Source organism: Oncorhynchus keta, chromosome 37 (genome assembly GCF_023373465.1).
Source record: "Oncorhynchus keta strain PuntledgeMale-10-30-2019 chromosome 37, Oket_V2, whole genome shotgun sequence".
NCBI lineage: Eukaryota > Metazoa > Chordata > Actinopteri > Salmoniformes > Salmonidae > Oncorhynchus > Oncorhynchus keta.
This window is the reverse complement of record NC_068457.1, coordinates 24,542,345-24,565,967: the sequence shown is the minus strand read 5'-3', so window position 1 is coordinate 24,565,967 and position 23,623 is coordinate 24,542,345. Positions and strand designations below refer to the sequence as shown.

General features: G+C 47.9%; 1 protein-coding gene and 1 long non-coding RNA gene across 6 annotated transcripts in view; both read left to right on the top strand.

The window, feature by feature from the left end:
- The window catches only part of iqca1 (IQ motif containing with AAA domain 1), a 76,879-nt gene that overhangs the window by 38,738 nt on the left and 14,518 nt on the right, over nt 1-23,623 (top strand). The window contains exons 10-14 of the mRNA XM_052499808.1: nt 6,183-6,289; nt 11,568-11,666; nt 18,736-18,803; nt 19,647-19,729; nt 22,472-22,579. Of these exons, the coding sequence (XP_052355768.1) occupies nt 6,183-6,289; nt 11,568-11,666; nt 18,736-18,803; nt 19,647-19,729; nt 22,472-22,579 (465 nt within the window). The remainder of the gene's footprint in view (nt 1-6,182; nt 6,290-11,567; nt 11,667-18,735; nt 18,804-19,646; nt 19,730-22,471; nt 22,580-23,623) is intronic.
- LOC127916773 (uncharacterized) lies at nt 21-3,411 on the top strand. 5 transcript variants are annotated; one of them, XR_008095868.1, is made up of 6 exons: nt 21-150; nt 269-510; nt 682-767; nt 839-967; nt 1,042-1,100; nt 1,246-3,411. It is a non-coding gene; the product is annotated as an uncharacterized LOC127916773 (long non-coding RNA). The 5 variants fall into 5 exon arrangements; XR_008095867.1 differs by having other exon boundaries at nt 596-767; XR_008095865.1 differs by having other exon boundaries at nt 269-553; nt 639-767.

The window sequence follows — 23,623 nt, the reverse complement described above, 5'->3', positions numbered from 1 at the left end:
TAAAGGTGAGTTAGAGAGTAGGTATGATGACCATAGTAATGTATAAAGGTGAGTTAGAGAGTAGGTATGAGGACCATAGTAATGCATAAAGGTGAGTTAGAGAGTAGGTATGAGGACCATAGTAATGTATAAAGGTGAGTTAGAGAGTAGGTATGAGGACCATAGTAATGTATAAAGGAGTTAGTGAGTTAGATAAAGAATTAGTAGGTATGAGGACCATAGTAATGTATAAAGGTGAGTTAGAGAGTAGGTATGAGTTAGAGAGTAGGTATGAGGACCATAGTAATGTATAAAGGTGAGTTAGAGAGTAGGTATGAGGACCATAGTAATGTATAAAGGTGAATTAGAGAGTAGGTATGAGGACCATAGTAATGTATAAAGGTGAGTTAGAGAGTAGGTATGAGGACCATAGTAATGTATAAAGGTGAGTTAGAGAGTAGGTATGAGGACCATAGTAATGTATAAAGGTGAGTTAGAGAGTAGGTATGAGGACCATAGTAATGTATAAAGGTGAATTAGAGAGTAGGTATGAGGACCATAGTAATGTATAAAGGTGAGTTAGAGAGTAGGTATGAGACCATAGTAATGTATAAAGGTGAGTTAGAGAGTAGGTATGAGGACCATAGTAATGTATAAAGGTGAGTTAGAGAATAGGTATGAGAACCATAGTAATGTATAAAGGTGAGTTAGAGAGTAGGTATGAGGACCATAGTAATGTATAAAGGTGAGTTAGAGAGTAGGTATGAGGACCATAGTAATGTATAAAGGTGAGTTAGTAGGTATGTTAATGTATAAAGGTGAGTTAGAGTAGGTATGAGGACCATAGTAATGTATAAAGGTGAGTTAGAGAGTAGGTATGAGGACCATAGTAATGTATAAAGGTGAATTAGAGAGTAGGTATGAGGACCATAGTAATGTATAAAGGTGAATTAGAGAGTAGGTATGAGGACCATAGTAATGTATAAAGGTGAATTAGAGATGAGGACCATAGTAATGTATAAAGGTGATTAGAGGGTATGAGGACCATAGTAATGTATAAAGGTGAGTTAGAGAGTAGGTATGAGAACCATAGTAATGTATAAAGGTGATTTAGAGAGTAGGTATGAGGACCATAGTAATGTATAAAGGAGTTAGAGTTAGAGACCATAGTAGGTTAGATAGGTATGGACCATAGTAATGTATAAAGGTGAGTTAGAGAGTAGGTATGAGGACCATAGTAATGTATAAAGGTGAATTAGAGAGTAGGTATGAGGACCATAGTAATGTATAAAGGTGAATTAGAGAGTAGGTATGAGGACCATAGTAATGTATAAAGGTGAGTTAGAGAGTAGGTATGATGACCATAGTAATGTGGTGGTAAGAGGCACAGCATTGCTAAAGGGTCGAGCTGATATTCACAGATCTGAAGTCTACCTTCCACAGTGTTCCTCTCTGTGATGGTTAATGATGTCTCACTGAAGACAGCGGTGTATAGTGACAGGAGTCACAGCTTGAGAGGCTAGTCGTTTCTGAATCTTTACCATGGGCCTGTTGTCAGTGTTTTTTTTAATCAGTGTGGGACCACAAATCAATCTGATCACCTGACAGACTTCCTGTCTCCCATGGTGCCCTTGGCCCTTAACAAGGAAGTGATGCGTGCCGCCCAGACTCCTGTCTCTCAGTGACCCGTGGAGGGGCGTGTGTCCAACCCCCATATCTGTCTTTACGCAATGACTCAGTGAGGAGCAGTTGGACCTGGAGCCTCCAGATTGTTGTTTCAAGTCAACCACCCTGCTTCCTCCAAACCCAATGGAGATGGATGACTGACTTTGTTTTGGTGTTTTAGCTTTTCGCAGGTTTAGTCATTAGCCCTTTGACAGCTATCCCCTCTTCTGGTTAAGTCAGTTTGACTCTTTCCACATTTTGGCGACCAAGGGAGATTTCAACAGAATGTTGAGTACTGAAGTAATGGAGAAACAATGAAGAGAAATGACAGAAGCTGCTGCTTCCCTCCTGTTGCTGCCAGATTCAGGTCAAACATCCAGGAGTAACTCTCCATTAGAGCTCGTCTGGCTTCAATATTTTACTCTGTAAAGACTCAAACCCTTTCAACAACGTTTCAGCAGCCAGATGAAGCTTCTCGGTCCCGAGTAGGGAGGGATCTCTCTCTCTCTGGAGGAGTCTGCATCCTCCGACCACATACATCCTGGGTCTCATCACTCCTTTCTCTTCCCTCTCCCTCCCTTCATTTAACTTATCTGACCCAGTCACCTGAGGTGGAAGGGTTCTAGGTGGAATGGTGGAATGCTTCTCTGGGGGCAGCATGTGTTATTTGGCTTCTCGCAGGCGGTTCCACTGCTGCACAAACACCCACAAGTCACTGAGGGAAATATGCGGATCAGTCACCACTGCTCTCCAGGCGTGGCTCAAAGGTCTACCGGGTTGGTGCCAAAACAACAAACATTATTCAGAGGAGAAATGGCCTGATTATTATATTACACAGGCTTATCCCCCAAAGCTGTGGGGAGTATTATGAATAGCACAGCAGTTTCATTTAAACGTCTAGGAACTCAATAGTTCCATTCTGAATTCCAGGCAGTTTAGTAGTTGAAATGGAATTGACTCCCTCTCTGATACAAAGTGACCAGTCAATATCTCAGCTCATTGAACGTTCATGGGCCTGTGATATCCTTGGATGAAAGGTAGGTGAATGAGGCTGAAGGGAAGTGAGTGAATAGTCGCTGTGTGTATATCTGTGCCACAGTGTCAAATTCAGCCCTTTCAAGCTGCTGCGCTACTTCCTAATCTACACAATGAGAGCATTAGAGTCAAATCACTGGGATATCCTGTTGACATCCCTATGGAGGACAAAGATACAGCCTTCTCAGTGTTCCCAGCTTAATGAGATGTGTCATAACAACACAACAACGCCTTCATTCAAAGATACCTACAGTCCAATATTAAACAAACATATTCAGAGCAGGTGACCCATGTGGGAATTCATTTGAAGCCACAACGTTGGTCTTGCCAGCACTGGTTTTACAAACTCCACTTTTTTGGGGACAGCTCAATGGTCTTTTGATCAGAATCATGGTCCAACCAACAGAACCAGCTGGAGAAATGAACATCTTACTTGTGTCTAACCCTAGTCTGTCAGTCACCTTTAGTTCAGCATTGAGAGGGTAACAGAGGGTAACAGAAACAGAACCTACAACCAATAGTCAGTCAGCAGCTGTAGAGTCGCAGGACGTAATTATATTCCCAGTCAAAAGTGTTCAATTCTCTCCTCGTTATGATTCACCTCAGAATGTCAACTGGTACAACACAGGGCTTTAGGTTACATTCCTGTTAGAAGCAACACACACACACAGACCTTTGAGATGTAATGAAGACCAGATGCTGGCCCAGCGCTTTACACCTCACCACCTGACCTCCACAACGTTTATAACGTTATGTGTGTGTATGTGTGCGCACTGTGTAGTGAGGTCAGCGGTTTCTACAAGGCCATAGAGCGGTGTTGCCTATATCAGGGGCCAGTCTCTCTTATTAGCCCAAACTCGCCCCGGTCTAAGGTAGCTGTAGGTTGACGGAGTCTAGACTCCAACATGAGAGGGGAGTGATTGATTTTGAGGTTTTTATTAGGAGTGACCTCTCCTCTTAGTGCAGTAATGGGGAAGGACAGGAACTAAAACACTGCAGCTGGTCCTCCTCCCTCTTCTCCCACTCTCTCTCCTCCCTGCCATCCTCCTCCCTCTCCTCCCTCTCTCTCTCCTCCCTGTCTTCCCTCTCCCTCTCCTCCCTCTCCCTCTCATCCCACTCTCTCTCCTCCCTCTCCTCCCTCTCCTACCTCTCCCTTTCTTATTCTCCTGTCTCTCGTCTCCTCCTCTCTCCCTCTGTTCTAATCCTTCTCCCTCCTCACTCCTCCTCCTCTCCCTCTCTTCATCTCCCTTAAACCTCAGCATTAAAGATCCTTAAACACAGTTTGTCATTAACATTAATAAAGAGCAGAATATAGCTCTTAAACCCATGTAAAACATCCAGCCTGTCAAAGGCCTGATGAAAAATAATAATAATAAACGTCAGGGCGCTTTGTAAACGGTGGTCCTGTCACATCAGCTCTGTTTTATCAGGTGTGTGTAATTGGAAAATGGTTTAATGACTGGCTCGTTAGGTTGATTTAGATGTAATGAAGCGGAAAAGGTGAAGCAAATATTTACCCAGAATTCAATGAGGGTTCAGGGCTATAGGTCCGTTGCTCTGAGAGTTTGTGTTTGTTGGGAAAACAAAAGACGCTTGACTTTCTCGGTAGTGTGAGACTTTTACTTTGGCATCTTGTCCATACACTAGTCACGGATAAGTGTTTCATTGAGGTGATCGTTCATTGTGTGCTACTTTATCCTGTTATTTTTGTTTTGTTTTGTTTCCGTCTCTCTCGTTGGGTACTTTTTTTTTTGTTTATATCACTTTTTTCCCACTACCTCCTCTACTTCCCCCCATACATCCCAGCTGGGCTGGGGGCTGGAAGGGAACCATGGACGGACAAACCCTGGGAGTGTGATTGGAACTGGACCTCTCTTCCTGTGTGCCCAGGCAAGCCAGGCTCAGCGTCACAGAGCAGCGGTTAGATGTGAACCATGGATATCATTTCCATTTCCTGTCCAGAGGACCGTGCAATAGGAAGCATTCTTTACTTAGCAGACTCACTCTTCCTGTTTGCAGCTCAGCTCAAAACACCTTGTTTTTCCCAGAGTGAAGCAGAAAAGGGGGCTCTGTGGTAGAAAGGTGTGCAGCAGCATACTAATGGCTAGATATATATTGGAAGCCGAAGCACATACTGTGGGTGTAGCAGACTGTGGCCTTGGCAAAGAAAACGCTGTTGATCACAATTCAGTTCTACTGTGTCTTTCACCAGCCAGGTGGTATATATATATATTATATATATATGGCCAACAGTGTATCCAATGACAGAGCAGCCTGTTCTTACAGGTGTGTGTGTGTGTGTGTGTGTGCGTGCGTGTGTGTGCGCGTGCGTGCGTGCGTGCGTGCGTGTCGTGAGCTTGACGTGAGCTTGTCCAATAGTCAGCTTGGTCAAGTGAACTGATTAAATTGCCGTTGGCTCATCCTCAGACCTAGTGAGGCTTTTTCTCTACCCAGCCTAAGTCTCTTAGATTCTCCTAATGGCAATACAGTGGACTTTAAATGCTGACCTTTCTACCACTTGCACCACTGCTTTCTCTTCACACCCTTCTACTTTCAGAGGCATAGAAATGATGCCCTCTTTAAACAAACAGACAGATTGACTTTTGGGAACACACACACGAGACAAGAGAAAAGGTAATTACATGTATCAGATTGCCTGGGGGATGTTTTGAAACGGGGGACTTTAAAAAGGGGGCCTTGTGGAGGAGGAGAGGAAAGGTTGATCTCTGACCTTCTGAGCAGATCTCATTTCAAAGAGACGGCGTATATAGAGGTGCCACCGACACAAGCTGTTAAACCAATGGCCTTTGACTCCTGCCTGAACTTGACAGGTCTGCATTCGAAAGGGGGGGGGGGTTTAACTGTCAAATGTGAAAACAAGTCGGATGTTAGTAATTATCTTGTGATACCATGTTAACAAAAAGGTCTCACAAAATGGCACATTTTGATCACAACCGTTACCATGCCAATGCAGAGACCAAAGGAGGATTTTAGAAGAAATATGGCAGAGCAGCTGTGGTCTTCTGTCTGTAATGGCCTTTGGCTATACCAGTGTTTAGTCGTGTCCGGCATTTTGAATGGTTGTTTTGAAGGCTCAGATCCCATTCCCCCACCTGTCTGGCTTGATGTGGAAATCTTTGCTTGGCGTTGTGACAGGCCGGTAGCAGGAACAGGAAGTTCATTTCCTGACCAGGGAGTGGTGCCTGAGAGCGGACAGAGCAACTTGGAGAGGACAATATGCATTGCCTTAGTCCCACACAAAAACACATACACTCCTCCACCTGCCTCTCTCTCTGGTCCTGTCTGCTTTCCCTGCTGACCACTCCAGCATGCTTCCTCATGCTCTACTGTGTGTCTGTGTGTGTGTCTGTGTCTGTGTGTGTGTCTGTGTGTGTGTGTGTGTGTGTGTGTGTGTGTGTGTGTGTGTGTGTGTGTGTGTGTGTGTGTGTGTGTGTGTGTGTGTGTGCGTGCGTGCGTGCGTGTGTGTGTGCGTGTGTGTATAGACGTGTGGCAGGGGCGTGATGAAACACAGAACTTCCTGCAGCGGTTTGATGCCCAGCTGGTGCGTGATGAGAAGAGGTTGGAGGTGGAGGAGGAGGTCAGAGTTCAGGTGAGAGACTAGGCCATTGATCCCAACACACACTCACACACAAACATTCAGACACACAAACACACACACACTTACACACAAACACTTCAATCATATGTGACTGCCTCGATTCGGTCTTATGTTGAAAAATTTGAAATTGTGTTTTTTTACATTGGATAAAAGTAGATGACTCGGAACTAGAAAATTGTATATCATACACTGCAGTTGTGGAACAATTGGGAAAGAAATTCTGCTTTGAAAGTTGATAAACTTGTAACCCCCTTTTGAGAAAATGGTCCTTGAATGTTTTGGTACCTACTGGAGAGCTCTTCATTAAGGATTCACTTGAGACCATTTGCTAAACAGAGTGCGTAGTTTAGTAAACAACCAAAAATGTGAAGACTAAAAGTGGTAAAAGTAGTAGCCTACAATAAGGAAATACACTTGATCTCGTCCTTGGCCTTTATCCTAATCTGACTTTGGTGCAGGTCATGTTGTTCTTCACATTACCGTCTCTGGTAAACACACACTATATCAAATAAAATCTATGTTTATTTGTCACACAGGATACAGCAGGTGGAAACGGTACAGTGAAATGGTTATGTGTATATTTTTATAGTAGCAAAAAAAAAAGTGTCCACAAAAAATATTGTATAAATATTTTACATTTATTAGATGATGCTTAGTGCTTACCCAGACACACTGACCAACCCCCAGACACTCCAACCAACCCCCAGACACTCTAACCAACCCCCAGACACACTGACCAACCCACAGACACTCCAACCAACCCCCAGACACTCTAACCAACCCCCAGACACACTAACCAACCCCAGACACTCCAACCAACCCCCAGACACACTAACCAACCCCCAGACACTCCAACCAACCCCCAGACACACCAACCAACCCCCAGACACTCCAACCAACCCCCAGACACTCCAACCAACCCCCAGACACTCTAACCAACCCCAGACACTCCAACCAACCCCCAGACACACTAACCAACCCACAGACACTCCAACCAACCCCCAGACACTCTAACCAACCCCCAGACACACTAACCAACCCCAGACACTCCAACCAACCCCCAGACACACTAACCAACCCCCAGACACTCCAACCAACCCCCAGACACACTAACCAACCCCCAGACACTCCAACCAACCCCCAGACACACTAACCAACCCAACACCCAACCAACCCCAGACACTCCAACCAACCCCCAGACACTCCAACCAACCCCCAGACACTCCGACCAACCCCCAGACACTCCGACCAACCCCCAGACACACTAACCAACCCCCCAGACACTCCAACCAACCCCCAGACACTCCAACCAACCCCCAGACACTCCAACCAACCCCAGACACTCCAACCAACCCCCAGACACTCCAACCAACCCCCAGACACTCCAACCAACCCCCAGACACTCCAACCAACCCCCAGACACACTGACCATCCCCCAGACACACTGACCAACCCCCAGACACCCCAACCAACCCCCAGACACACTGACCAACCCCCAGACACCCCAACCAACCCCCAGACACACTGACCAACCCCAGACACTCCGACCAACCCCCAGACACACTGACCAACCCCCAGACACTCCAACCAACCCCCAGACACTCTAACCAACCCCCAGACACTCCAACCAACCCCCAGACACTCCAACCAACCCCCAGACACACTGACCATCCCCCAGACACACTGACCAACCCCCAGACACTCCGACCAACCCCCAGACACTCTAACCAACCCCCAGACACTCCAACCAACCCCCAGACACACTGACCATCCCCCAGACACACTGACCAACCCCCAGACACTCCAACCAACCCCCAGACACTCCAACCAACCCCCAGACACACTGACCATCCCCCAGACACACTGACCAACCCCAGACACTCCAACCAACCCCAGACACTCCAACCAACCCCCAGACACACTGACCATCCCCCAGACACACTGACCAACCCCCAGACACCCCAACCAACCCCAGACACACTGACCAACCCCAGACACCCCAACCAACCCCCAGACACACTGACCAAACCCCAGACACTCCGACCAACCCCAGACACACTGACCAACCCCCAGACACTCCAACCAACCCCCAGACACTCTAACCAACCCCAGACACTCCAACCAACCCCCAGACACTCCAGACACACTGACCAACCCCCAGACACACTGACCAACCCCCAGACACTCCGACCAACCCCCAGACACTCTAACCAACCCCAGACACTCCAACCAACCCCCAGACACACTGACCATCCCCCAGACACACTGACCAACCCCCAGACACTCCAACCAACCCCAGACACTCCAACCAACCCCCAGACACACTGACCATCCCCCAGACACACTGACCAACCCCCAGACACCCTAACCAACCCCCAACCAACCCCAGACACACTGACCAACCAAACCCCAGACACTCCCAACCCCCAGACACACTGACCAACCCCCAGACACTCCGACCAAACCCCAGACACACTAACCAACCCCCAGACACTCCAACCAACCCCCAGACACACTAACCAACCCCCAGACACACTAACCAACCCCAGACACTCCGACCAACCCCAGACACACCGACCAACCCCCAGACACTCCGACCAACCCCAGACACTCCGACCAACCCCCAGACACACCGACCAACCCCCAGACACATTTACCAACCCCCAGAAACACTAACCAACCCCCAGTCACACTAACCAACCCCCAGTCACACTAACCAACCCCCAGACACATTAGCCAACCCCCAGACACACTGACCAACCCCCAGACACACTAACCAACCCCCAGACACTCCAACCAACCCCCAGACACTCCAACCAACCCCCAGACACTCCAACCAACCCCCAGACACTCCGACCAACCCCCAGACACTCCGACCAACCCCCAGACACACTGACCAACCCCCAGACACTCCAACCAACCCCCAGACACTCCAACCAACCCCCAGACACACCAACCAACCCCCAGACACTCCAACCAACCCCCAGACACACTGACCAACCCCCAGACACACTGACCAACCCCCAGACACACCAACCAACCCCCAGACACACTGACCAACCCCCAGACACCCCAACCAACCCCCAGACACACTGACCAACCCCCAGACACTCCAACCAAACCCCAGACACTCCGACCAACCCCCAGACACACTGACCAACCCCCAGACACTCCGACCAACCCCCAGACACTCTAACCAACCCCCAGACACTCCAACCAACCCCCAGACACTCCAACCAACCCCCAGACACACTGACCAACCCCCAGACACACTGACCAACCCCCAGACACTCCGACCAACCCCAGACACTCTAACCAACCCCCAGACACTCCAACCAACCCCCAGACACACTGACCATCCCCCAGACACACTGACCAACCCCAGACACTCCAACCAACCCCCAGACACTCCAACCAACCCCCAGACACACTGACCATCCCCCAGACACACTGACCAACCCCCAGACACCCCGACCAACCCCCAGACACCCCAACCAACCCCCAGACACACTGACCAACCAAACCCCAGACACTCCGACCAACCCCCAGACACACTGACCAACCCCCAGACACTCCAACCAAACCCCAGACACACTAACCAACCCACAGACACTCCAACCAACCCCTAGACACTCTAACCAACCCCCAGACACACTAACCAACCCCCAGACACTCCGACCAACCCCCAGACACTCCGACCAACCCCCAGACACTCCGACCAACCCCCAGACACTCCGACCAACCCCCAGACACACCGACCAACCCCCAGACACATTTACCAACCCCCAGAAACACTGACCAACCCCCAGTCACACTAACCAACCCCCAGTCACACTAACCAACCCCCAGTCACATTAGCCAACCCCCAGACACACTAGCCAACCCCCAGACACACTAGCCAACCCCCAGACACACTAGCCAACCCCCAGACACACTAGCCAACCCCCAGACACACTAACCAACCCCCAGACACGTTAACCAACCCCCAGACACGTTAACCAACCCCCAGACACGTTAACCAACCCCCAGACACATTAGCCAACCCCCAGACACACTAGCCAACCCCCAGACACACTAGCCAACCCCCAGACACACTAACCAACCCCCAGACACACTAACCAACCCCCAGACACGTTAACCAACCCCCAGACACGTTAACCAACCCCCAGACACGTTAACCAACCCCCAGACACGTTAACCAACCCCCAGACACGTTAACCAACCCCAGACACATTAACCAACCCCCAGACACACTATCCAACCCCAGACACACTAACCAACCCCCAGACACATTAACCAACCCCCAGACACACTAACCAACCCCCAGACACATTAACCAACCCCCAGACACATTAACCAACCCCCAGACACGTTAACCAACCTCCAGACACACTTGTCTAAATTGATGGGTCATGTGAACTAAATGCTAAAACAAACCCCCAGACTCCCTAACCAACCCCCAGACACACTAACCAACCCCCAGACACACTAGCCAACCCCCAGACACACTAGCCAACCTCCAGATACACCGACCAACCCACAGACACACTAACCAACACCCAGACACACTAGCCAACCCCCAGACACACCAACCAACCCCCAGGCACACTAACCAACCCCCAGACACACTAGCCAACCCCCAGACACACTAGCCAACCTCCAGATACACCGACCAACCCCCAGGCACACTAACCAACACCCAGACACACTAGCCAACCCCCAGACACACCAACCAACCCCCAGGCACACTAACCAACCCCCAGACACACTAGCCAACCCCCAGACACACCAACCAACCCCCAGACACACTAACCAACCCCCAGACACAATTTTTTTAATTGATGGGTCATGTGTCTAAATTGATGGGTCATGTGTCTAAATTGATGGGTCATGCTAAAACCAACCCCCAGCCACATCTAGCTAAGTGAATGGGGCCCTATTGTCATACACGTAACGTTAGCTAGCGAGCCAGCAAGTTAATGTTTGTTAGATAGTGAACAGTAAGCTTTAAATTGCAATGAAAACGCAGTTTAGCCCATGAATTCATGTCAGTCCATCCCTATTAAAAAATGAAAATGCATTATTAACCTTTAAAAAAAATCTGTTCATCACCTGAAGATAATATTACCTCAAATGAAACAGAATTCACCTTTACCCTGTTGCATACATCAGTAGCGGACTTGAAATGCTGTGAACGATTTCCAACTATGAGACAAGCCGAGTGGTTACGGTGACTGGTGAGCGTGCATGTTAAAAAATCTCTCCACAGGTCGATGAGCTGATGAGACAGGAAGTGAAGAATCTCAAGCTGGCTGTGGACCGAGAGAAAGGGAAGAAGAAGAAGAAGGGAAAGAAAGGTGGCAAGAAGGTAAAGAGTCGCTCTGCTCTGAACTCGTGTGGATATGGGGTCTGGATAGTTTGGATGGTGATGGTGAGATATGGGGTTAATCCAAGTCATATGATCAGACATATGTATGGTTGGGATGAAGGATTACACATTTCCTAGGTAAGCAATAACAGCTTCCATATGGCAATTCTACCATTGCTTCATGTAGGAATAATATAAAATGGACATCCATAATCTCAAAATAAAATGAGCGTTATGAATTAATGTAATGAAATGAAAGTAATCAACCATTGGCCTCGTTGTCTGTTGGTGTGAATGTCATTCTATTGTACTTCACAGCTGTCTTCTCTGGGTTCTGTTTGTCCTTTTCCAAACAAACTAAGTAGACATGAGAACAGTCATTACATTTCTACACCAGTGTCAGTTCATCCCCACAGTTTGTATATGCCCTGCACATTCCCTTCCCCCATATCTCAGTTTGTATATACCCTGCACATTCCCCTCTTCCCCCATATCTCAGTTTGTATATACCCTGCACATTCCCCTCCCCCATATCTCAGTTTGTATATACCCTGCACATTCCCCTCCCCCATATCTCAGTTTGTATATACCCTGCACATTCCCCTCCCCCATATCTCAGTTTGTATATACCCTGCACATTCCCCTCCCCATATCTCAGTTTGTATATGCCCTGCACATTCCCCTCCCCCATATCTCAGTTTGTATATACCCTGCACATTCCCCTCCCCCATATCTCAGTTTGCATATGCCCTGCACATTCCCCTCCCCCATATCTCAGTTTGTATATACCCTGCACATTCCCCTCCCCCATATCTCAGTTTGTATATGCCCTGCACATTCCCCTCCCCCATATCTCAGTTTGCATATGCCCTGCACATTCCCCTCCCCATATCTCAGTTTGTATATACCCTGCACATTCCCCTCCCCCATATCTCAGTTTGTATATGCCCTGCACATTCCCCTCCCCCATATCTCAGTTTGCATATACCCTGCACATTCCCCTCCCCCATATCTCAGTTTGTATATGCCCTGCACATTCCCCTCCCCCATATCTCAGTTTGTATATACCCTGCACATTCCCCTCCCCCATATCTCAGTTTGTATATACCCTGCACATTCCCCCCCCATATCTCAGTTTGTATATGCCCTGCACATTCCCCTCCCCCATATCTCAGTTTGTATATGCCCTGCACATTCCCCTCCCCCATGTCTCAGTTTGCATATGCCCTGCACATTCCCCTCCCCCATATCTCAGTTTGTATATGCCCTGCACATTCCCCTCCCCATGTCTCAGTTTGCATATGCCCTGCACATTCCCCTCCCCCATGTCTCAGTTTGTATATGCCCTGCACATTCCCCTCCCCCATGTCTCAGTTTGCATATGCCCTGCACATTCCCCTCCCCCATATCTCAGTTTGTATATGCCCTGCACATTCCCCTCCCCCATGTCTCAGTTTGCATATGCCCTGCACATTCCCCTCCCCCATATCTCAGTTTGTATATGCCCTGCACATTCCCCTCCCCCATGTCTCAGTTTGCATATGCCCTGCACATTCCCCTCCCCCATATCTCAGTTTGTATATGCCCTGCACATTCCCCTCCCCCATATCTCAGTTTGCATATGCCCTGCACATTCCCCTCCCCCATATCTCAGTTTGTATATACCCTGCACATTCCCCTCCCCCATATCTCAGTTTGTATATACCCTGCACATTCCCCTCCCCCATATCTCAGTTTGCATATGCCCTGCACATTCCCCTCCCCCATATCTCAGTTTGTATATACCCTGCACATTCCCCTCCCCCATATCTCAGTTTGTATATACCCTGCACATTCCCCTCCCCCATATCTCAGTTTGTATATGCCCTGCACATTCCCCTCCCCCATATCTCAGTTTGTATATGCCCTGCACATTCCCCTCCCCCATATCTCAGTTTGTATATACCCTGCACATTCCCCTCCCCCATATCTCAGTTTGTATATACCCTGCACATTCCCCTCCCCCATATCTCAGTTTGTATATACCCTGCACATTCCCCTCCCCCATATCTCAGTTTGTATATGCCCTGCACATTCCCCTCCCCATATCTCAGTTTGTATATGCCCTGCACATTCCCCTCCCCCATGTCTCAGTTTGTATATGCCCTGCACATTCCCCCCCCATATCTCAGTTTGTATATGCCCTGCACATTCCCCTCCCCCATATCTCAGTTTGTATATACCCTGCACATTCCCCTCCCCATGTCTCAGTTTGTATATGCCCTGCACATTCCCCTCCCCATGTCTCAGTTTGTATATACCCTGCACATTCCCCTCCCCCATATCTCAGTTTGTATATGCCCTGCACATTCCCCTCCCCCATATCTCAGTTTGTATATGCCCTGCACATTCCCCTCCCCCATGTCTCAGTTTGTATATGCCCTGCACATTCCCCTCCCCATGTCTCAGTTTGTATATACCCTTCACATTCCCCTCCCCATATCTCAGTTTGCATATACCCTGCACATTCCCCTCCCCCATGTCTCAGTTTGTATATACCCTTCACATTCCCCTCCCCATATCTCAGTTTGCATATACCCTGCACCTTCCCCTCCCCCATGTCTCAGTTTGCATATACCCTGCAATTCCCTCCCCCATGTCTCAGTTTGTATATGCCCTGCACATTCCCCTCCCCCATATCTCAGTTTGTATATGCCCTGCACATTCCCCTCCCCCATATCTCAGTTTGTATATGCCCTGCAGATTCCCCTCCCCATATCTCAGTTTGTATATGCCCTGCCCATTCCCCTCCCCATATCTCAGTTTGTATATGCCCTGCACATTCCCTCCCCCATATCTCAGTTTGTATATACCCTGCACATTCCTTCCCCATATCTCAGTTTACATATGCCCTGCAACATTCCCCTCCCCATATCTCAGTTTGTATATACCCTGCACATTCCCCTCCCCATATCTCAGTTTGTATATGCCCTGCACATTCCCCTCCCCATGTCTCAGTTTGCATATGCCCTGCACATTCCCCTCCCCATATCTCAGTTTGTATATGCCCTGCACATTCCCCTCCCCCATATCTCAGTTTGTATATGCCCTGCACATTCCCCTCCCCCATGTCTCATTTTTGAGAAACCTACATGCCAAGTATAAACCATACATTGTGTTACCTACAGGTTATAGAAAAGAGCAGAAACACTGAACCTGTCCGTTCAGACCCCAGTCCTTCCTACCTACAGGTTATAGAAAAGAGCAGAAACACTGAACCTGTCCGTTCAGACCCCAGTCCTTCCTACCTACAGGTTATAGAAAAGAGCAGAAACACTGAACCTGTCCGTTCAGACCCCAGTCCTTCCTACCTACAGGTTATAGAAAAGAGCAGAAACACTGAACCTGTCCGTTCAGACCCCAGTCCTTCCTACCTACAGGTTATAGAAAAGAGCAGAAACACTGAACCTGTCCGTTCAGACCCCAGTCCTTCCTACCTACAGGTTATAGAAAAGAGCAGAAACACTGAACCTGTCCGTTCAGACCCCAGTCCTTCCTACCTACAGGTTATAGAAAAGAGCAGAAACACTGAACCTGTCCGTTCAGACCCCAGTCCTTCCTACCTACAGGTTATAGAAAAGAGCAGAAACACTGAACCTGTCCGTTCAGACCCCAGTCCTTCCTACCTACAGGTTATAGAAAAGAGCAGAAACACTGAACCTGTCCGTTCAGACCCCAGTCCTTCCTACCTACAGGTTATAGAAAAGAGCAGAAACACTGAACCTGTCCGTTCAGACCCCAGTCCTTCCTACCTACAGGTTATAGAAAAGAGCAGAAACACTGAACCTGTCCGTTCAGACCCCAGTCCTTCTTACCTACAGGTTATAGAAAAGAGCAGAAACACTGAACCTGTCCGTTCAGACCCCAGTCCTTCCTACCTACAGGTTATAGAAAAGAGCAGAAACACTGAACCTGTCCGTTCAGACCCCAGTCCTTCCTACCTACAGGTTATAGAAAAGAGCAGAAACACTGAACCTGTCCGTTCAGACCCCAGTCCTTCCTACCTACAGGTTATAGAAAAGAGCAGAAACACTGAACCTGTCCGTTCAGACCCCAGTCCTTCCTACCTACAGGTTATAGAAAAGAGCAGAAACACTGAACCTGTCCGTTCAGACCCCAGTCCTTCCTACCTACAGGTTATAGAAAAGAGCAGAAACACTGAACCTGTCCGTTCAGACCCCAGTCCTTCCTACCTACAGGTTATAGAAAAGAGCAGAAACACTGAACCTGTCCGTTCAGACCCCAGTCCTTCCTACCTACAGGTTATAGAAAAGAGCAGAAACACTGAACCTGTCCGTTCAGACCCCAGTCCTTCCTACCTACAGGTTATAGAAAAGAGCAGAAACACTGAACCTGTCCGTTCAGACCCCAGTCCTTCCTACCTACAGGTTATAGAAAAGAGCAGAAACACTGAACCTGTCCGTTCAGACCCCAGTCCTTCCTACCTACAGGTTATAGAAAAGAGCAGAAACACTGAACCTGTCCGTTCAGACCCCAGTCCTTCCTACCTACAGGTTATAGAAAAGAGCAGAAACACTGAACCTGTCCGTTCAGACCCCAGTCCTTCCTACCTACAGGTTATAGAAAAGAGCAGAAACACTGAACCTGTCCGTTCAGACCCCAGTCCTTCCTACCTACAGGTTATAGAAAAGAGCAGAAACACTGAACCTGTCCGTTCAGACCCCAGTCCTTCCTACCTACAGGTTATAGAAAAGAGCAGAAACACTGAACCTGTCCGTTCAGACCCCAGTCCTTCCTACCTACAGGTTATAGAAAAGAGCAGAAACACTGAACCTGTCCGTTCAGACCCCAGTCCTTCCTACCTACAGGTTATAGAAAAGAGCAGAAACACTGAACCTGTCCGTTCAGACCCCAGTCCTTCCTACCTACAGGTTATAGAAAAGAGCAGAAACACTGAACCTGTCCGTTCAGACCCCAGTCCTTCCTACCTACAGGTTATAGAAAAGAGCAGAAACACTGAACCTGTCCGTTCAGACCCCAGTCCTTCCTACCTACAGGTTATAGAAAAGAGCAGAAACACTGAACCTGTCCGTTCAGACCCCAGTCCTTCCTACCTACAGGTTATAGAAAAGAGCAGAAACACTGAACCTGTCCGTTCAGACCCCAGTCCTTCCTACCTACAGGTTATAGAAAAGAGCAGAAACACTGAACCTGTCCGTTCAGACCCCAGTCCTTCCTACCTACAGGTTATAGAAAAGAGCAGAAACACTGAACCTGTCCGTTCAGACCCCAGTCCTTCCTACCTACAGGTTATAGAAAAGAGCAGAAACACTGAACCTGTCCGTTCAGACCCCAGTCCTTCCTACCTACAGGTTATAGAAAAGAGCAGAAACACTGAACCTGTCCTTTCAGACCCCAGTCCTTCCTACCTACAGGTTATAGAAAAGAGCAGAAACACTGAACCTGTCCTTTCAGACCCCAGTCCTTCCTACCTACAGGTTATAGAAAAGAGCAGAAACACTGAACCTGTCCGTTCAGACCCCAGTCCTTCCTACCTACAGGTTATAGAAAAGAGCAGAAACACTGAACCTGTCCATTCAGACCCCAGTCCTTCCTACCTACAGGTTATAGCAAATATGTTGTTTTAGTATTTATCCAGGAGCCCCAAACTTCTATGTCAAAGATAATAAAACAAAAGCACTATAGTAAATACAACAGTAGTCTGCAAAAACACTACAGTAAATACTACAGTATACTACAGTCCACAAAAACACAACTTTAAATACTACAGTGTACTACAGTCCACAAAAACACTACAGTAAATACTATTTATTTTACTGCAGTATTTATAATATAGTAAACTGTAAATACTACAGTATACTACAGTGAATAATACAGTTAAGTCTGCAAAAACCCTACAGTGAATACTTAAGCAACAAGGCATGAGGAGGTTTGGTATATGGTCAATAAACCACGGCTCTGGGCTGTTCTAATGCATGACACAATGCAGAGTGCCTGGACACATCCCTTAGCCATGGTATATTGGCCATATACCACAAACCATGAGGTGCCTTATTGCTATTATAAACTGGCTAACAACGTAATTAGAGCAGTAAAAATAAATGTTTTGTCATCCACCTGGTATACGGTCTGATATAACACGGCTGTCGACCAATCAGCAATCAGGGCTCAAACCACTCAGTTTATACTATAGTATTTTTTCATGTGGATCGCCAAAGACATATTTGGCAGAATATTTTGGGATTTACCTCAGCCAGAGTAGCTGAGCGTGTTGATTATTGAATCAGTAGTTCTGTTTAGCTCTTGTTTGTGTCCATTCTGTAATGAAAGTAATGTGGTAAACAAAGAAAGTAAAATCCTAAACCACCCAACATAACCATAGCTCCTTCTTTGAGAGGTGTTAATTTATGGTTTGCTGCCAGCACTGTAGGCTACGATTAAACATAGTTTCACAGTGGTCCAAAATTCCTGAAGAAAGAGAGGGGAATTCTTAAATATTTCTGTGAGAGGAACACCCTCTCATAGCAACAGGGAGGTGGTGTATTTACTAAATGAAAGAGCACATGTATTTTGGTTCATAGGTCGTGTCAAATCATCTCTCTATGAGTGTTATTATAGACCAGGAACATGTTGTTATCCCCAAAGACTGTGACTCAGTTTTTCCTTTCTGATCTCAACATCTTCCATGCTGTTCACTTTAGGCTCCCTCTGTATGGCGTTTTTGTGGAGCTATGAGCTACATTCATCTCAATGTTTTCAGCTGTCTTATGTGCATATCTGACTATCTTGTAGGACATTCCTTGGCTGCTCTGCCAGCTTGGTTGTGGTTTTGGAAGAACCCTCAGTTCCAGAGGAGGCTGGTGTGAGGAGCTATAGGAGCACGGCTCATTGTAATGGCTGGAATGGATTAAATGGAACCGTGTCAAATATATGGAAACCACATGTTTGACTCTGGTACATTGATTCCATCCCAGCCATGACACTGAGCCCGTCTTCCTATAGCTCCTACTACCAGCCTCCACTGCTTAGTTATATGTCTCAATTGTAGAAAAAGAAGAAAGGAAAGAAGGGCAGTAAGAAGAAGAAGAAGAAAGAGAAGGATCTGACTGCCGACAGGTCAGTGTCTGATAATATCAGTCTGCCATATGGAGCAGATGATTGGTTGGCAGAGGGCAGGAGTATGATGTCATGGAGTGACCACCACTCCAATAGGCCTGGTTAATGATTAGCGTGTTTGTGACCTGCTCCCCCGCCCTCAGTTTAACACCATCTTTCTCTCTCCCTCCCTCTCACCCGACTTACCATTCTCTCGCTCTCTCTCCCTATCTCTCTCTCTCCTTTCCTTTCTCTACTTCATGTTTATCTCTCACTTTCATTGCCCTTTTTCTCACTCTGTCTGTCCCTCCACACTCTCTCTCTCTCTCCCTCCCTCCGTGTCTTACTCTCTGTCCCTCCTTCTCTCTCCCTCTCTCTCTCTCTCTGTCTCTCTGTGTGTCTCTCTCTCTCTCTCTCTCTCTCTCTCTCTCTCTCTCTCTCTCTCCCTTCACTCTCTCTCTCTGTCTCTCTGTGTGTGTCTCTCTCTCTGTCTCTCTGTGTCTCTCTCTCTGTGTCTCTCTCTCTGTGTCTCTCTCTCTGTGTCTCTCTCTCTCTCTCTCTCTCTCTCTCTCTCTCTCTCTCTCTCTCTCTCTCTCTCTCTCTCTCTCTCTCTCTCTCTCTCTCTCTGTCTCTCTCTCTCCCTTCTCTCTGTCTCTCTGTGTGTGTCTCTCTCTCTCTCTCTCTCTCTCTCTCTGTCTCTCTCTCTCCCTTCACTCTGTCTCTCTGTGTGTGTCTCTCTCTCTGTCTCTCTCTCTGTCTCTCTCTCTGTCTCTCTCTCTGTGTCTTACTCTCTCCCTCCTCTCTCTGTCTCTCTCTCTCTCTGTCTCTCTCTCTCCCTCCTCTCTCCCTCCTCTCTCTCTCTAGAACCCTTGAGTCTCTGTATGAAGAGCTGGTGCTGGAAGGCTTCTTGATTAGACCCTTGAACATCAAGCTCTCTGAGTATATTGGTATGGTACTGACATCTCACACACACACACGCACACACACACACACAGCGCGGAAACTATTCAGACCCATTTTTTTCACATTTTGTTACCTTACAGCATTCTAAAATTGATTGAGTTGTTTTTTCCCCTCATCAATCTACATACAATAGCCCATAATGACAAAGCAAAAACAGGTTTTTATAAATGAATAAAACTGAAATATGACATTTACATAACTATTCAGACCCTTTACTCAGTACTTTGTTGAAGCACCGTCGGTGATTACAGTCTCAAGTCTTCTCGGCACACCTGTATTTGGAGAGTTTCTCCCATTCTTCTCTGCAAATACTCTCAAGCTCTGTCAGGTTGGATGGGGAGCGTCGCTGCACAGCTATTTTCAGGTCTCTCCAGAGATGTTCGATTGGGTTCAAGACCGGGCTCTGGCTGGGCCACTCAAGGACATTCAGAGACTTGTCCCGAAGCCACTCCTGCGTTGTCTTGGCTGTGTTCTTAGGGTTGTTGTCCCCAGTCTGAGGTCCTGGGCATTCTGGAGCAGGTTTTCATCAACGATCTCTATCTCATCAAGGATCGCTCCGTTCTTCTTTCCCTCGATCCTGACTCGTCTCCCAGTCCCTGCCGCTGAAAAACATCGCCACCAGCATGCTTCACCGTAAGGATGGTATCAGGTTTCCTCCAGACGTGATGCTTGGCATTCAGGTTTCATCAGACCAGAGAATCTTGTTTCTCATGGTCTGAGAGTCTTTAGGTGCCTTTTGGAAAACTCCAAGCAGGCTGTCATGTGCCTTTTACTGAGGAGTGGCTTCCGTCTGGCCACTCTACCATTAAGGCATGATTGGTGGAGTGCTGCAGAGATGGGAGAACCTTCCAGAAAGACAACCATCTCCAAAGAGGAACTCTGGCCTTTCTCCCCCGATTGCTGAGTTTGGCCGGACGGCCAGCTCCAGGAATAGTCTTGGTGATTCCATTTTTTTCCATTTAAGATTGATGGAGGCCACTGTGTTCTTGAGGATCTTCAATGATACAGAAATGTGTTGGTACCCTTCCCCAGATCTGTGCCTCGACACAATCCTGTCTCGAAGCTCTGCGGACAATTCCTTCAACCTCATGGCTTTGTTTTTGCTCTGACATGCACTGTCAACTGTGGGACCTTATATAGACAGGTCTGTGCCTTTCCAATCAATTGAATTTACCACAGGTGGACTCCAATCAAGTTGTAGAAACATCTGAAGGAGGATCAATGGAAACAGGATGCACCTGAGCTCAATTTTGAGTCTCATAGTAAAGTGTTCGAATACTTATGTAAATAATGTATTTCTGTTATGTATTTTATATACATTTTCCAAAAATGTCTAAAAACCTGTTTTTGCTTTGTATTTATGGGGTATTGTGTGTATATATACATTTTAGAATAAGGCTGTAACATAACAAAATGTGGAAGAAGTCAAGGGGTCTGAATACTTTCCCAATGCACTGTACATATAAAATGTTGGTGACTTAGGTCTGGCTTCTGTCAATTGGATAATCCTTAGTCACAGCTATATGAATGTTCATGCATACGTGTGTGTCTGTGTACTTTGGTGTGTGTGTCTACTTGCTTTGGTGTGTGTGTCTGTGTACTTTGGTGTGTGTGTGTCTACTTGCTTTGGTGTGTGTGTGTCTACTTGCTTTGGTGTGTGTGTCTGCATGCTTTGGTGTGTGTGTCTGCATGCTTTGGTGTGTGTGTCTGCATGCTTTGGTGTGTGTGTCTGCATGCTTTGGTGTGTGTGTCTGCATGCTTTGGTGTGTGTGTCTGCATGCTTTGGTGTGTGTGTCTGCATGCTTTGGTGTGTGTGTCTGCGTGCTTTGGTGTGTGTATGAAAAGGTGTGTTTGCTCACAAGTGTCTAGTAGGGCCAGCTGGATATCAGACAGGGAGGCTGCCTCGTCTCCACAGGGATTTATGACTCAATATCCCACTCTGTGCCTCATTCCCTCCCTGCCTCCCGCCCTAGATGTCTCGCTGCGGCCATGTTGCAATAAGGGTCAGGATGACACCACACTCTATCATGTTGAACAGACAGACACACACGCCTGGCTCCCCAAAACCAGTTACTGTTGGTTTCAATTATATCCACATACAGTGCCTTTGATGTTGGGAGGGAGTTCGGAATGGTTGAGGAGGAGAGTCCGGCAAGAGGGACAGAGAAATAGATGTTGATGTCTTGTCTATGATAGTGGCCTAAATACCTTCCCTTACTTCAGTTCTAGCCACAGTATAGCTAGATGCCTTGATGCCTAGAGGCTCCTGAATTACAGCCAATTAATGTCTAAGTTGCATTAGTACAGGTTTCTGCTGTGTTGATTTATGTCTGAAGATATGCATCAGCCAATGTACAAAGAGCTAATTCCATACCTCAAAGAACAAGACTATTGTCTGATGGATGTCTGACTTCTCTCCCTCCCCCTCTCTCTCTACCTCCCTCCCTCCCTTGTCTCTCCCTCCCCTCTCTCTCTCTCTCTCTCTCTCTCTCTCTCTCTACCTCCCTCCCTCCCTCCGTCTCTCCCTCCCCCGCCCTCTGTCTGTCTCTCCCTCCCCCTCCCCCTCCCACTCTCTCCCTCCCTCCCTCCCACTCCCTCCCTCCCTCCCTCGTCTCTCCCTCCCCCCTCTCTCTCTCTCCCTCCCCCTTCCCCCCTCTCTCCCTCCCTCGTCTCTCCCTTCCCTCCCTCTCTCCCTCCCTCCCTCGTCTCTCCCTCCCTCCCTCCAGGTGAGTTCAGCTACCTGGGTACGACCCTGCGCCAGGCAGACATTGAGCCCATGCCCTCTCTGTCAGACGTCAGACAGCTCATTGCCCTTTATGGGATCCTGCCTCTGGGTGAGTGAGAGAGAGCCCATCCCATCCACTCATCATTGTGACTGTGATCACATCACCCCACAACCTGGCTAGTCTGATTCATACTTATTGTACTTGCAACACACACACACACTCACACTTTGATCCTTCAGCCATTCTCTCCTGGCTGAGCCTTTCTGTCACTGTCGCTGCCACCACTATGCTACAGCTGCAGAACACAGGGGAGTCAGGTAACAGTGGTCCAGAACCCAGAATAGAATAGAAAAGCACAGAGAAGAACATAGAATACTAGAGGAAAGTAGAACAGAATAGAACAGAATAGAATAGAACAGAAATACAGAATTCAAATACAGAACAGAAATACAGAACAGAACAGAATAGAATATTCCACACCACTAGATCATCTAGAAGCAGCTAGTGGGCTTATGCTGATCCAGGGATCCTAATGGTAATAGAATACAGCTCACTGAAGTTCACCCCAACCCTGAAGGGACGTGATCTTTCTCCCCAACACGTCTCATGTCACCTGGCGTTAAGACCCATTTCCATCCCATCCCCCTACGCCAGCGTCGTGGACCCCCAGACGTAGCTCCCGAAGAGGGGAGGGTTACTGAACAAACAGGCCACCCACCCTGGAGAAGAAGATGATGTCTTTCAGCACCTCAGACCTAATCAAAGGCAATATGACTACCAGAGGCCTGGATGGGCTGGTGTGGATGTCCATCACCACCATCATCACTACCACCACCACCTTCGTCACCTGCAACACCACCCCCTCCACCACTACCATCCCCCCCACCACCATCACTATTATCATCACCACCACTACCACCACCACCACCACCACCACCACCACCACCACCACTACCATCCCCCCACCACCATCACAACCATCATCACCACCACTACCACCACCACCACCACCACCACTAAAACCACTACCATCACCACCACTACCATCACTAACACCACCATCACAACCATCACCACCACCATCATCACTACCACCACCACCTTCGTCACCTGCAACACCACCCCTCCACCACTACCATCCCCCACCACCAT